Source organism: Eubalaena glacialis, chromosome 12 (genome assembly GCF_028564815.1).
Source record: "Eubalaena glacialis isolate mEubGla1 chromosome 12, mEubGla1.1.hap2.+ XY, whole genome shotgun sequence".
NCBI classification, from domain to species: Eukaryota; Metazoa; Chordata; class Mammalia; order Artiodactyla; family Balaenidae; genus Eubalaena; species Eubalaena glacialis.
In genome coordinates, this window is record NC_083727.1 from 71,517,750 (window position 1) to 71,530,866 (window position 13,117).

The 13,117-nt window shown below is 40.4% G+C and overlaps 1 protein-coding gene and 1 long non-coding RNA gene across 4 annotated transcripts in view; one reads left to right on the forward strand and one right to left on the reverse strand.

Annotated features, from left to right (window-relative positions):
* Positions 1 to 748: 748 nt before the first annotated feature.
* LOC133102681 (uncharacterized) lies at positions 749 to 4,608 on the reverse strand. Of its 2 annotated transcripts, none has more exons than XR_009703038.1 (3): positions 4,224 to 4,608; positions 2,955 to 3,089; positions 749 to 1,187 (listed from the first exon to the last, which is right to left on the reverse strand). It is a non-coding gene; the product is annotated as an uncharacterized LOC133102681 (long non-coding RNA). The 2 variants fall into 2 exon arrangements; XR_009703037.1 differs by having other exon boundaries at positions 4,191 to 4,608.
* Positions 4,605 to 13,117, forward strand: part of SNX14 (sorting nexin 14) — a 73,731-nt gene continuing 65,218 nt past the window's right edge. For both annotated transcript variants that reach the window (XM_061207731.1, XM_061207732.1), the window contains exon 1: positions 4,605 to 4,891. In XM_061207731.1, coding sequence (XP_061063714.1) covers positions 4,752 to 4,891 — 140 coding nt within the window. In that variant the 5' untranslated portion in view covers positions 4,605 to 4,751. The remainder of the gene's footprint in view (positions 4,892 to 13,117) is intronic.

Genomic DNA, 13,117 nt, shown 5'->3' on the forward strand with positions numbered 1-13,117 from the left:
ACGCGGGCTTGAGTAGTTGCGGCGTGTGGGCTCAGTAGTTGTGGCTCGCAGGCTCTAGAGCGCAGTTGTGGCACATGGGCTTAGTTGCTCCGTGGCATGTGGGATCTTCCCGGACCAGGGATCGAACCCCTGTCCCCTACATTGGCAGGCGGATTCTTAACCACTGCGCCACCAGGGAAGTCCCTATGTAACTTTAAAAAAACTTTTTAGACGAGAAAGACATTGGCCATCTTATACAAAGAGTAGTGGTATTAGATTATAAGTGCCTTTTCCAATCTTTAACATTTATCAACAGGCAGGTGAATATATTTTCAGTTCCTAATCAGTTAATAATTTATATTTTCTGAAGTTATGGCCTGTTAACATCAAAGTGAGGTTTAAGAGGATGGTTATTCCAACGTATCTTAGAAATAAGATGACAAACATTAAATGCTTCATTTTTGTTGCTAAGATAAAATGAGACTGCCCAGAATTTCATGCTCAAACAGCTTTTATCCAGAGAGTATCTCTTTGATCCACTGGTTGTGTAAAGCTGTAGTTCTTCATATCTTACCATTGGAAGTTTTACTTCATGATCACACAAAAAAGGGGGGGTTAAATATGGAAGCCGTAACTGCATTTTGAACATCTTGCACTCCCATCCAAAAATCCCTTAATGCTCCTCCTTGAATTGTATAGTCTCCATTGTAATGAGTTTCCTTTTTTTGAAAATCAAGGAAAGGAACATTTCTTGAAGTATAAAAGGCAGTTTAATGGTTCCTGTTACAGGTATTATTATGTCCAGAAGTTGATACATAGAGATAGGTTGTGGGGAGAAGAGGGTATTATGAAATGTAAAATTAAGACTGTAGAAGTAACATTACAAATGCCACAAAAGGTAAAACAAGAACCTTGATGCTTTGAGACTCATGGGCGGAGGGTGGGGGGTGGTGCGGAGGAACTGGGGTTCGGAAATGCCAAACCTGTGACAGGAAAGCATACTCCAAATTACAGGAGGCAGCTCTGAGAGGGAGGGACTGAATGGCTCCAAGGGGTAGTGGGTAAGTATGCCTCTATCCTTTTCCTGACACACATGCCACACAAACATTGGCCCTTGACAGTTAAAGCCTGGTGTACATTCAGGGTCCTCAGCGTTAAGTAGGCCCAATCACTGGGATTCAGGTAGTCAACACCATCTTTTCAGATTCCTGTACCAATGTAAAAAGCAATTTATGCAGTTTGTTGGTGGGTTGGGGGAATCAGGTTTAATCAGGTAGAAGCATTTTAAATACTTTGCCTAGTGCTGCATAACTGCTGAAAATTAGGTGAAAGCAAAGAGATAAATCCTAGTCTGCTCAAATTATTGTCTTCCCAGAGGACTTTCCTGATCCTCACCAGTTGAAAATTTCCCTTTCCCCTCACCTGTCATTAAAAAAGACTTCTATTAGTAGACTTTATATATAAATATGCCCTGTGTGATACATTAGTTTTCATGTGTGACATGCCTCCTTCACTAGATTGTAAGCCTTTGGAGGTCAGAAAACACCTAAATCATTGGTTCTACCACCGCATTTAGTACAGTGCCTTACACTTATTTGCTAATAAATATTCATTAAAATAATGGAGATATTGTAGTGTAGTTTGGTGTTTATGAGCCCTTTAGATGAATGCGTTATCAACTATTTTTTACTTTTTGTAGTCTGAAAATGTACCCCTAGCATATGTGATAATTGTGGCATTTATAAAAAGTCTACACATTAAGTTGTACTGGCCCCTCCACAGCTAACACTCGTCTGGAGCAGCACTGTCTAGTAGAAATATAGCACAATCCACATATGTAATTCAAAATTTTCTAGTTGCCACATTACAAAAATAAGAAACACAAGATATTAATTTTTAGCCCATTATTTCCAAAATATCATTTAACATGTAATCAGCTTTTAAAAGTTGAGATACTTTATATTCTTGTTTTCATGCTAAGCTTTCAAAATCTGATGTGTGTTTTACACTAATAACACATGTCAATTCAAACTAGCCACATTTCAAGTGCTCAATAGCCAGATAATGGCTAGTGGCTGCAGTATTGCACAGTGCAGGTCTAGAACTTGAGGGCAGGCAATAAAAACCGCTTTGGACCTCAGTTTCCTGTAAGGTATCTCATAGCTTTGGTTTCATGTCATTGTCATTTTAGGTTGTTGTAATCCAAATAAAGCTAATTGGCTTGACTGTTTTTTGTCATGTTCATAAATCCATAAAATAAAACTTTTTGTATTAGGCATTGTACAAAGACATTTAATAGGCACTTTCCACCCAATTTAATCTTCTTTAAAACTTCTGAGGAAGGTAACTGTGTAGAGTTGAGGATGCCATGTTTGAGATATATCAAGTTAACCTTGCCCAAAGAATTTGCCAGTAATAGGTGAAGCTGATTTCAGAACCAGGATTGATTATGGATATCCCATATCCCCACTAGGAAGTTCATATCTTTTAATAAAAAGTTGGAAAAAAAAATTCAAGCTCTGTGTATGAGTGCTGACGTGGATACCAGACCATAAGGTTAAAGAGAAAACATTTAATGGAGTAAAAATTTTATTTCATTAGATGAAGTTGCATCAATAGGAAAATTTTTCTTCCTTTAGGTGGGGATTTTGTAAAATTTTCTTATAGCAGAAGTTTATTTTTATTTTTTCCTTTTCTGAGCATAAGAGCAATATGAAAATTTAAATTGGTCTATTGTCTAGTTAGCTTATTCTAATAGCCCCTGCAAAGAAAATCATATGGGAAAGGAGTTTAGTTGGATGTTGTAAAGACGTCTAATATGAAAGAACAGAAAACATTTTATCATTAAAATGTACTGGCTCTCAGTGAAAAGTTGAACAGGAATTTCAGAATGAGCCTATAAAGAAGCAAAAATTTTAAACAGAAAAAAAAGATTGGCAATGTAACTTCCCAAAAAGTTTAATAAAGTAACTTACCCAATTATAAAGTACTCAAGTCCACAGTAGGCACTTGATGCATGTAGATTAATTCAACATACACCTTTTATTTATACTTCAGTTTAGCCCTAGAATGTTCATATAAACGAGGGGTTTATACGTAGTTCAAAGGCACTAAAAAAAAAAAAAAAGTTGAAAAAGTGAAATAAACGTTTAATTATGTACCTCAAAACATTAAAAAAGCCCTAAGCTTTCCAATGATGTTGTTACAGAGTAATCCTACAATATATTTGCGATGTTAGTTTAAACAATACTTAACGATGAGGATCAGTGAAATTGATACTTTTATACCATTGTGGAACTGGCTAACCATTCTAGGAAGAACTTTGACAGTATGTATCATGTTCTTACTCTTTGATCCAGCAATTGTACTGATGTTGATCCTAAAGAAATTATTAGAAATGTGTATAATTTGTGATCAAGGGTGGTAATAATCATAATATCAATGAAATTAAATGGCATTAATAGAATAAAGGATGGTACATTCTGAAGGAAAATAATGCATAAAGATGATCCATGTATTCGGAATAATAACATGGGAAAATATTCATTAAACTGTCCATACACCATGGTTTTTATGTTTTTAGAAAATCATTTCTGAACCTGTCTGTCTCCGCACTTTGGAGGGTAAGATACTAAGAAAGAGAAAAGACAGACAGCATGAGAACCGGCTCTGGGGTTAGAATGGCTTCCAACCCCGGGTTCGCTAGCAGTATGATTCTGAGCACGTTCCTCTCCGCCTCAGTAATGTCAGTAATCTAGCTGTAAAATGGGAAAAACCAGAGTACCTCCATCCGGAGGTGAATGTGTGAAGGTTAAATGAAAGTGCTTAGCGCTCCGCCTAAGTAAATTTTACTTATTATTACGATACTGTCTTCCTGCATCTGTCAAAGCAGCGGAGAATACGGAAATTAAAATTTAGAAATGTGATGCCTTAGTAAAGCGAAAGCCGCAGGACACTCTACAAGAGGTATTCAACCTAACCTTTCAAGCTGCCTCATCCAAACACTTGGGTTCTGGTTAGGCCCGTGGGGCTGTAGTGAACTGAGGTCTGCCTCGCCCGTGAGCGCGTAAAAGATGCTTTCTCGCAGGGCTGGCGTCCCGGTGGGTTTGACTCTTCCGTGTTCCAGGGCTGTTTTACTCACCCGCGCGCGGCCCGTGCAAAATAAGGACTGAGAGGTGTCCCCCCTCCTCCCCTTTGGGCGTCATGCAAACCTTGGACCTGTCCCCACGTAGAGCTGAGCTTACGGAGAGGAGGCGTGGAGAGTGCTGGGGGGCGCGTCACAAAGACTACAGTCCCCAGCGGCCCGCGAGCTCGGGGAGTCCCCCAGGCAGGGCCCGACGGCTGCGGGCGGCTGCAGTTTCTCCTGTGCTCGGGCACAACCTTCTGTCTCTCCTCCGCAATACAGGCGGTTACTGGGTACTGCAGCTTCCCCCCGATTTCCGAAAAGGGCCGATCGCTGGGGAACAGGGCCCTCCACCGGAGGCCGGCGCGCGGCTCTGGCCCGTGGGCTGAGCAGCGGGACCGACAGGCCTTGCGCGGGGTGACGGCGGACACGTCGTACGGCTGAACCCCAGGCGGATGGGGGCGTGGCCGCGCACGCGCGGCGGGGCCCGTGGGCGGGGCTTTGGGCAGCTGCAGCCGGCGGACCGTCCGCCGGTCGCCGGCGGTCTGGGTCCGCTGCCGGGCCCGGGGGCAGAGACGCGGGAGGTTGATGGGGGGTCGCCTCGACCTCAGCCTCAGTCTGTAGTGCAGCTTCAGCCACGCCGACGGAGATGGCGCCCTGGGTGCGGACGTTGGGAGAGAAGCTGAAGCAGCGTCTGCGGCTGGACGTAGGACGCGAGATCTGTCGCCAGTACCCGATGTTCTGCTTCCTGCTGCTCTGCCTCAGCGCCGCCTCCCTGCTCCTCAACAGGTAACGCGGCGGTGCCGAGCCAGCTGGGCGGGGGGCAGATGGCAGCTCTCCTCCGAAACTGCGGACGCAGGCCGCGTTGCATCGCTGCGCGGAGAACGTCGGGCTGCGCAGCTGCGGGACGTGGGGCCGCCTGCGGGGCCTCTGGGGAGAGCGGCTCGGGGAAGCCGGGCGGGGCGCCAGAGCCCGGAAGTGCGGGCGGGGGTGGGCTAGAGTACCCCCTCTCCGAAGGCCTCGCCTCCTCAGCCACCTGGACCCCATTCGTCCCTTGTTTTCACCCATTTCTTAAAACCTGGGCCTCCATCAACGATGCGTTTCAGAATGAAATCTGTCTGGGCGGTACGGTCAGCTGATGGAGGAGGGTGCAAGGTCCTGTCGCAGTCGCAGGTTTAGACGGACTTCCCTCGCTCTCACCGCGCGCGCGCACGCCCACCCACAATATAGATCACAGTCGATTACGGCTTTTCGCGCAGTGTTGTTGGTTACAGCGCAAGGTCGTAAAGATTTGCTGAACCCAAGTCAGAAAGCAAAATAGTACCATCATTTCTAGAATAGTTTTAAAGGGAAGACTGAAAAGTAAAATTGGTAAATTTAGTTGACATTTTGAAAACGGAAGCTTCTGCCCCTGAAATAAACTGGTAGATTTTCTAGAAACGGTAGCGATGATATAGGTAGTAGTGGAGAAATGTTCCTTTAGAATTATCTTCAGATTTGCTTTCGGTGGAAAGAAATCTGAGACCGTTGTCAGCGACAGCATCTGCATGCTGTTTCCTCTGATGTTTCGAGCGTGCAGCCATCCTTACTCTTTATCTGGAAGTAGTTAATCCCCAAGGATAGGAACGGGGAAGCATTCACAAGAAATTTGGTAGTTTAATTTTGCTCTAAGATAACCGTTTCCTGTGACTGTGTTGGAGTTGGGTTTCTTCCCTGGCCTCTTTGCTTTCTTAGTAGTTGACTGTGGGTTTATATAATATTAGGTTTAAACGGCGATTGATATTACTGGAAAATGTACTTTGATTGTGATGGTAAGATGTTTGATTGTAAGAGTATGGAAGAAGTGGAATCCTTAAGAGAGCGGAAAATATTAAGTACTTACTTGCTTTGTCATCTGGAAGGTATTTCAAGCCAGATTAACAGGTTTAGTCTGAAAAACATGTCAACTTTATACGATTATTAAGTTTTGTCCAGGGATTCTTACCTGTCTTCTTTGGGAGCCGGGTCAGTTTAGGTCTCTAAAGTAGGGCAACTATGTAGGAGCAGGTTGAACTAGATTTCCAACTTAATCATAGCATCCAGTGTTCTATGTTGTTAAGGAGTCATAGGATAGCATCAGGTCTGTATAACATCTGATCTCTGTACCCTGTATTTGCGTTATGCAAAGAAAGAAGGAAATAGCACATAAGTGTTATCTCTGAGTGGTTGGATTTATGAATGAAATTGTTTTTGCATACATGGCACATCTATTCAGAAATTTAAAAATATATATGTATGTGTATATAGTACAGAAAACATTGGGGGCATAACTATGGAACTAGAAAAAAATGAGAAGATATGCTTCGTACATATGTTCAACAAATGATTTCTGTACAGGCATTTCACCAGTTAATTTTTAGAAATAACTTTAAAAGAAATTTTCAGTTTAAAATCTACCCTGGTTGGGAATTCCCTGGCAGTCCAGTGGTTAGGACTCTGCGCTTCCACTGCTGGGGGCCTGGGTTCGATCCTTGGTTGGGCAGTTAAGATCCACTTCAACATTTAAAATGGATAACCAACAGGGACCTGCTGTATAGCACAGGGAACTCTGCTCAATACTATGTAACAACCTACATGGGGAAAGAATATGAAAAAGAGTGGATACATGTATATGTATAACTGAATCACTTTGCTGTACACCTGAAACTATCACAACATTGTTAATCAACTATACGCCAATATAAAATAAAAAGTTAAAAAAAAAATCCCACAAGCCACCTGGCACAGCCAAAAAAAAACCCCTCCAGAAAAACCCACAAAACGCACACACACACAAAACAACAAAACAACAACAAAACCCAAACAAAAACCACACAAAAAAACCCAAGCAAACAAAAACTCCCCTGGTTAGTATGGTTAAACTTAGACTAATACTCTTTTTTTTTTTTTTCTTTTCTTGGCTGTGTTGGGTCTTCGTTGCTGCGCAGGCTTTCTCTAGTTGCGGTGAGCAGGGGCTACTCTTAGTTGCAGTGCGCGGGCTTCTCATTGTGGTGGCTTCTCTTGTTGCGGAGCTTGGGCTCTAGGCACGTGGGCTTCAGTAGTTGCAGCGTGTGGGCTCAGTAGTTGCAGCAGGTGGGCCCTATAGCGTGCAGGCTTCAGTAGTTGTGGCGCGTGGGCTCAGTAGTTGTGGCTCGCGGGCTCTAGAGCGCAGGCTCAGTAGTTATGGTGCACGGGCTTTGTTGCTCCGCAGCACGTGGGATCTTCCTGGAGCAGGGCTCGAACCCGTGTCCCTGCATTGGCAGGCGGATTCTTTTTTTTTTTTTTAATTTAGTTTGTGTTTAATGCAAATCAATTCCATAACAAGAGAAGTTACTATGAATCAAAGCATAAATACACAAACACAATATACAATCTAAAATAGATGTACAGCATTCAGGTATGAAACAAAAGAGAATGTTCATTCACACACACAGTAGCTTGAGATCTGTTGGATATGGTTGTTCCAGTGTAGATTTCTAAAGATGGAAAAAAAATGACTTTGGTTATCAAGACTACTGTGGCCATATTAGATTTCGGAACATCTAAGCATCAGTGTGTGACCATGCGAACAAAAGACTTTAGGGAGTGTCTATTTTTAAAAAGGTTTCTGTGCATCAAGGCAGTTGTGAAAAGATTTACTTTCCAAAAGCAAGCCCACTTTAGGCTTAGGACCAGGTTCTAACTATCTAAAAATATTGAATGATAACATAAAGTGTTCCAAATGTGGCTATTCCGATTCAGTTTAAAAAGAAGTATTTACAGAAAAGAGTATAAAAGTTTTTCTGAATTTAATGTAGGCAAGCTTCCGGTCTTCCCTTGCCAAATGTTTAGCTCCTTCACATATTTGCCTTTTTAATTTCAAGATTTGTCAATCTTACCTTCAAAACAGATCATTTTGTAAATTGTAAAAAGTATTCGACATATGCAGCAATAAAAAGCATTTTCAAATTAGTTGAGATCAGTGTAATTCTACTCTTTGTTATCTGTTTAGCTAAATGAATCTACTGCTCTTTTTGAATAAGAATAGTTGATAAGTATATAAGCAAAATGTACTCATTATGCTTGGATTTGGGGTAGATTCCAATCCATCATTGCCCTGGTACATATCAATGACTATATAAAAATTCAAATGCAATGTCAAACCCAAACCCCAAGGGAAAGAGTTCAGTTCCCAAGAGAACAGCGATAGCTTAACATAAAATTTTCTCTAGAGTACATCAGCATTAAATTAGTACTGCTGAAACAACACACTGAGGATTTACAGTAACACCTGGAAGTTCCTTCTAATGTACATATAAATAGAATCACAGAAGCTTTGTTTTACCTCATTGTTTTATGGCCTTATATATTTAATGAACAAATGAAAACTGAATCTCTGTTCCACATCCCATTCTTTATCTCTAGGTAAGATAAAATCTATTCTCACTTTCAAGGCAGAGTTTTATGTGTCCATACTTCTTAAGCCACATTTAAGGAAATCATCTCTTAACTAATTTTGGATGTTGTCTCTCTTCATCTTGTACAGGAAACTCCAGCAGATTTAATATTGGCATTCATCATCTAGTCAAACCCTTCACATGCTCTTCAAACCAATCAAATTTGGGATGCTCAACAGTTTCTGTCAATAAAATAAGGTGTGGAACTAGCAGATTCATTCAATGAAGACCTGTTTTTTTTTTTTTCCCTTGTCACACTGGATGTCTGGATGCCATCTGAATTGGGTTTAGAGGATGGGGAAGTATAGATGTTTCTTGGCCTGAGTCTCTTAACAGTAGAGATGTAGAAGGGAGACCGAGATCACCAAGAGACTGGCTGTTGACTTCAGAGCACCGTCACTTGCCTTGGTGGTGGCATTCGCTGGATTGGGGGCAGCTGAGGTATGCTGGGAGGAATTACTTGAAGGTGTTACAACAGTTGTTTGATTTGAATAAATCTGCGTAGGTAAGAGCAGTGCCAGAAGCAGCAGCCCCAGTCCGAGCCTGGCCACCATCGCTCTGCCCATGTCCGCTCCGTCGGTGCGCAGCGCGTCTCACTGGATGCTGGGTGCGTGAAGGATCGCTGGCTCCGGGCGGGCGCAGGCAAGGTCCGGATTCTTAACCACTGCACCACCAGGGAAGTCCCGGACTAATACTCTTTTTTTTTTCTTTTAAAAGAACTGTTCCAGGTACCTTTTTTTTTTTTTTTTTAAATTATTTGCTTTATTTATTTATTTTTCTTTTTAAAAAAATTTTATTTATTTATTTATTTATTTATGGCTGTGTTGGGTCTTCGTTTCTGTGCTAGGGCTTTCTCTAGTTGCGGCAAGTGGGGGCCACTCTTCATTGCGGTGCACGGGCCTCTCACTATCGCGGCCTCTCCTGTTGCGGAGCACAGGCTCCAGACGAGCAGGCTCAGCAATTGTGGCTCACGGGCCTAGTTGCTCCGCGGCGTGTGGGATCTTCCCAGACCAGGGCTCGAACCCGTGTCCCCTGCATTGGCAGGCAGATTCTCAACCACTGCGCCACCAGGGAAGCCCCCTAATACTCCTTTTGAAATTAATTTTTTCTCTAGTTGTCTTGAAACTTTAACTCCTAAAGAACTCTCAAGGTGTTATTTAGCATATAAAATTTTCTTTCAATGTGAATTAAAATTATGAATCTTATCTGTGGAAAGATAAATGGATATAACCTTTGGACCGTTGTAACTGATTTATGGGAAGAGTAGAGTAAGATACTTTATATATTTCAAATTATGATATCACCTTTGCAATATTGTTGGGATAAATTAAGAGCATAGATACAATTATATATAGATTTATTTGCTAATCATAGGATTGAATATTTGAGTATTATAATTAGGAATATTTTAAGTTAATCCTAATAATAATGGTAATAGTTATAATAGATAACACTTTGTGAGTACTTTGTTTGGCTCAGGTATTGTGTTAAGAGTTTTCATTTAGTATTATTATTTTTTGTATAGATTTTTTCCTAGCGTTTAACTGTAATTGAGGTTTTTTAAAAAAATATTTATTTATTTTTGGTTGTGCCAGGTCTTAGTTGCGGCAGGCGGGCTCCTTAGTTGCAGCTCGCCAGCTCCTTAGTTGCAGCGTGCATGTGGGATCTAGTTCCCTGACCAGGGATTGAGCCTGGGCCCCCTGCATTGGGAGCATGGAGTCTTATCCACTTCGCCACCAGGGAGGTCCCCTTCATTTATTATTGAGGCAATTTATTGATGTGGTTGAAAGTTTTGAATCTGAAGCTTGATTGTAAGAATTTTATTCTGACTCCGTTAACTAGTTATATGACTTTGGATAAGTAATCTAATTTTTATCTGTCCCAGTCCCATAATCTGTAAAATGGGCATAATACTAGTACCTACATTATACAGTTACTTTGATGAGTTAAGTGGGTTAACACATGGAAAGTGCTTAGAATGGTGCTCAGCACATGTGCTCTTATTAAATGTTAGCAGTTATTTTTGTCTTATTTATCCTCACAACACTGTGAAGTAGGTACTATTACTAGCCTCAGTGACTTTATTTTTATGAGATATAGCTTACAGAAAAGTGTATAACACATACGTAATTGTATAGTTCTGTGAATTTTAAAATATGGTTCCCCATGTAACCACCACTCAGATCAAGATGTAAAACATTTTTAGCACCCTAGTAGGTTCCCTTGTCAATAACCTTCTCCTTGTCATGTGTCAGTTTTGTTGTTTTTGAACTTCATATTAATGGAATCCTATGGTCTTCTTGTATCTGGTTCCTTTTTCTCAACTCTCCTTTTGAGATTTATCCATATTGTTGCGTATATCAGTAGTTATTCTTTTTTGTTATTGTGTCGTATTCCATTGAGACTATGCCACACTTTGTCCATTCTTTTGGAAGGCATTCGAATTGTTTACAGTCTTTGGCTATTATGAATAATGTTGCTGTGAATATTTTAATATATATTTCTTTTGATAGACATATGTACTTATTTCTTTTGGGTTTATATACCCATAAATGAAAATGCTTAATCATAGCATATACATTTGTTTAACTTAAGTAGATACTGCCAGACAGTTTTCCAAAGTGGTTATACCAATTTTACTCTTGCCAAAAATGTTTTAAAGTTCTGTCTGATATGGTTTATAGGTTTAATTTAGCCATTTTAGTGAGTGTATAGTGGTAGCTCATTGTAGTTTTAATTTGCAGGTCCTTGATTAGCCCCATTTTACAAATGAGCAAACTGAAGCCTAGAGTTGTTCAATAACTTTCTCAGGCTCATAGATAGTAGCAAAATGGGATTCTAATGTAGATCATTCTGATTTAGAAGCCCAGACTTTTAAAATTACATTAAAAAGACATTGTTAAGAAAAAATACTTATTATTGATAACTTTCTAAATAACATTGACTTATATAAACTGTAAAGAAGTCAGAAAATAGAAATATAAAGATGATGTTAAAAATCACTCATAAATTTACCATTCAGAGTTGACTACTGTTGTTAATATTCTAGTCACTTTTACCTGCAGTTTACAATTTTATTTTATAAATTGCTTTTTTTCCTGTATATATAGCCTTCTATATATGGAGCCTGCTTAATGTGTTTTAGTATTATTTTCTTTATTACTTTTCAAATTACCACAACTGGCTTACATACACTTAACTTAGTATTTTTTTAAAAAATTTTATTTATTTATTTATTTATTTATTTGGCTGCGTTGGGTCTTCGTTGCTGTGCGCGGGCTTTCTCTAGTTTCGGTGAGCGGGGGCTACTCTTCATTGTGGTGCGCGGGCTTCTCATTGCAGTGGCTTCTCTTGTTGCGGAGCATGGGCTCTAGGCACACGGCCTTCAGTAGTTGTGGCACGTGGGCTCAATAATTGTGCCTCGTGGGCTCTAGAGCGCAGGCTCAGTAGTTGTGGTGCATGGGCTTATGTTGCTCCACGGCATGTGGGATCTTCCCGGACCAGAGCTCGAACCCATGTCCCCTGCATTGACAGGTGGATTCTTAACCACAGTGCCACCAGGGAAGTCCCTTAACTTAGTATAAGGACAGGCTTTTCCAAGTACTTTTATGAACTTATTTAATCATCATAACAACCCTATGAGTTAAGTATTATTATTATTATTACCCCATATTATAGAGGCCCAAGCAAGAGTCAGAGAGATTAAGTAATTTGCATTGTGTCATAGCCAGGATTAGAACCCAGACAGTCAGACTCTACAGTGTTTTTGTTTCCAAACTAAGTGGGTCTTTCACTGTATGTTCTGTTTCTTTTGTCTATTTTTCTCTTTCTACAACAGTACCAATTTTTTTTTTTAATGACAGTATTATAGTTTTGTAGTGTGTTTTTATGTACAGCTGGGTTGTAGGCCAGAACATGTACATATGGCCTTCACGTGTGGCTTTTTTCCCAACCTGGTGCTGGGTTACAAGGGTGAATATCCTGAGAAAGAGATTCTGGTGGAAGCTGTATCTTTTTTATGACCTATCCTTGGAAGTTAGGCAGTTAGGCACCTTCACTTCTGCCACATTCTTTTGGTTAGGAGTGAGTTATTAAGGCCAGCCTCTATTCAAGGGGAAGGAAATTAGGCTCCTGCTTTTGATGTGAGGAGGGCAAAGAATTTGCACAGTTTTTATTTAATTTGTAAATTAATCTGGGTAGAATTGATGACTTAACTGTATTTAATGGTTTCATCCATAAACATAATCTTTCTCCATTCATTCAGATCTGCTCTTATGTCCTTTTAATAGCTTTTTTTTCATTTAAAAACTTTATTATGGAAAACTTAAAACACAAAATAAAAATAGAATAGTACAATGAAACCTCTAAATACATATCACCCAGCTTCAAAAATGATCAGCTCAAAGTCCAGTATCACCCCCTCCCCCAATTATTTTGAAGGAAATCCCACATGACATATTTTATCAGCAAACATTAAACATTTCAGTATGTATCTCTAATAGATGGGAACTTTTTTTCTACGTAAGCACAATACCATTTCACATTAAAAAAAAAATAATTT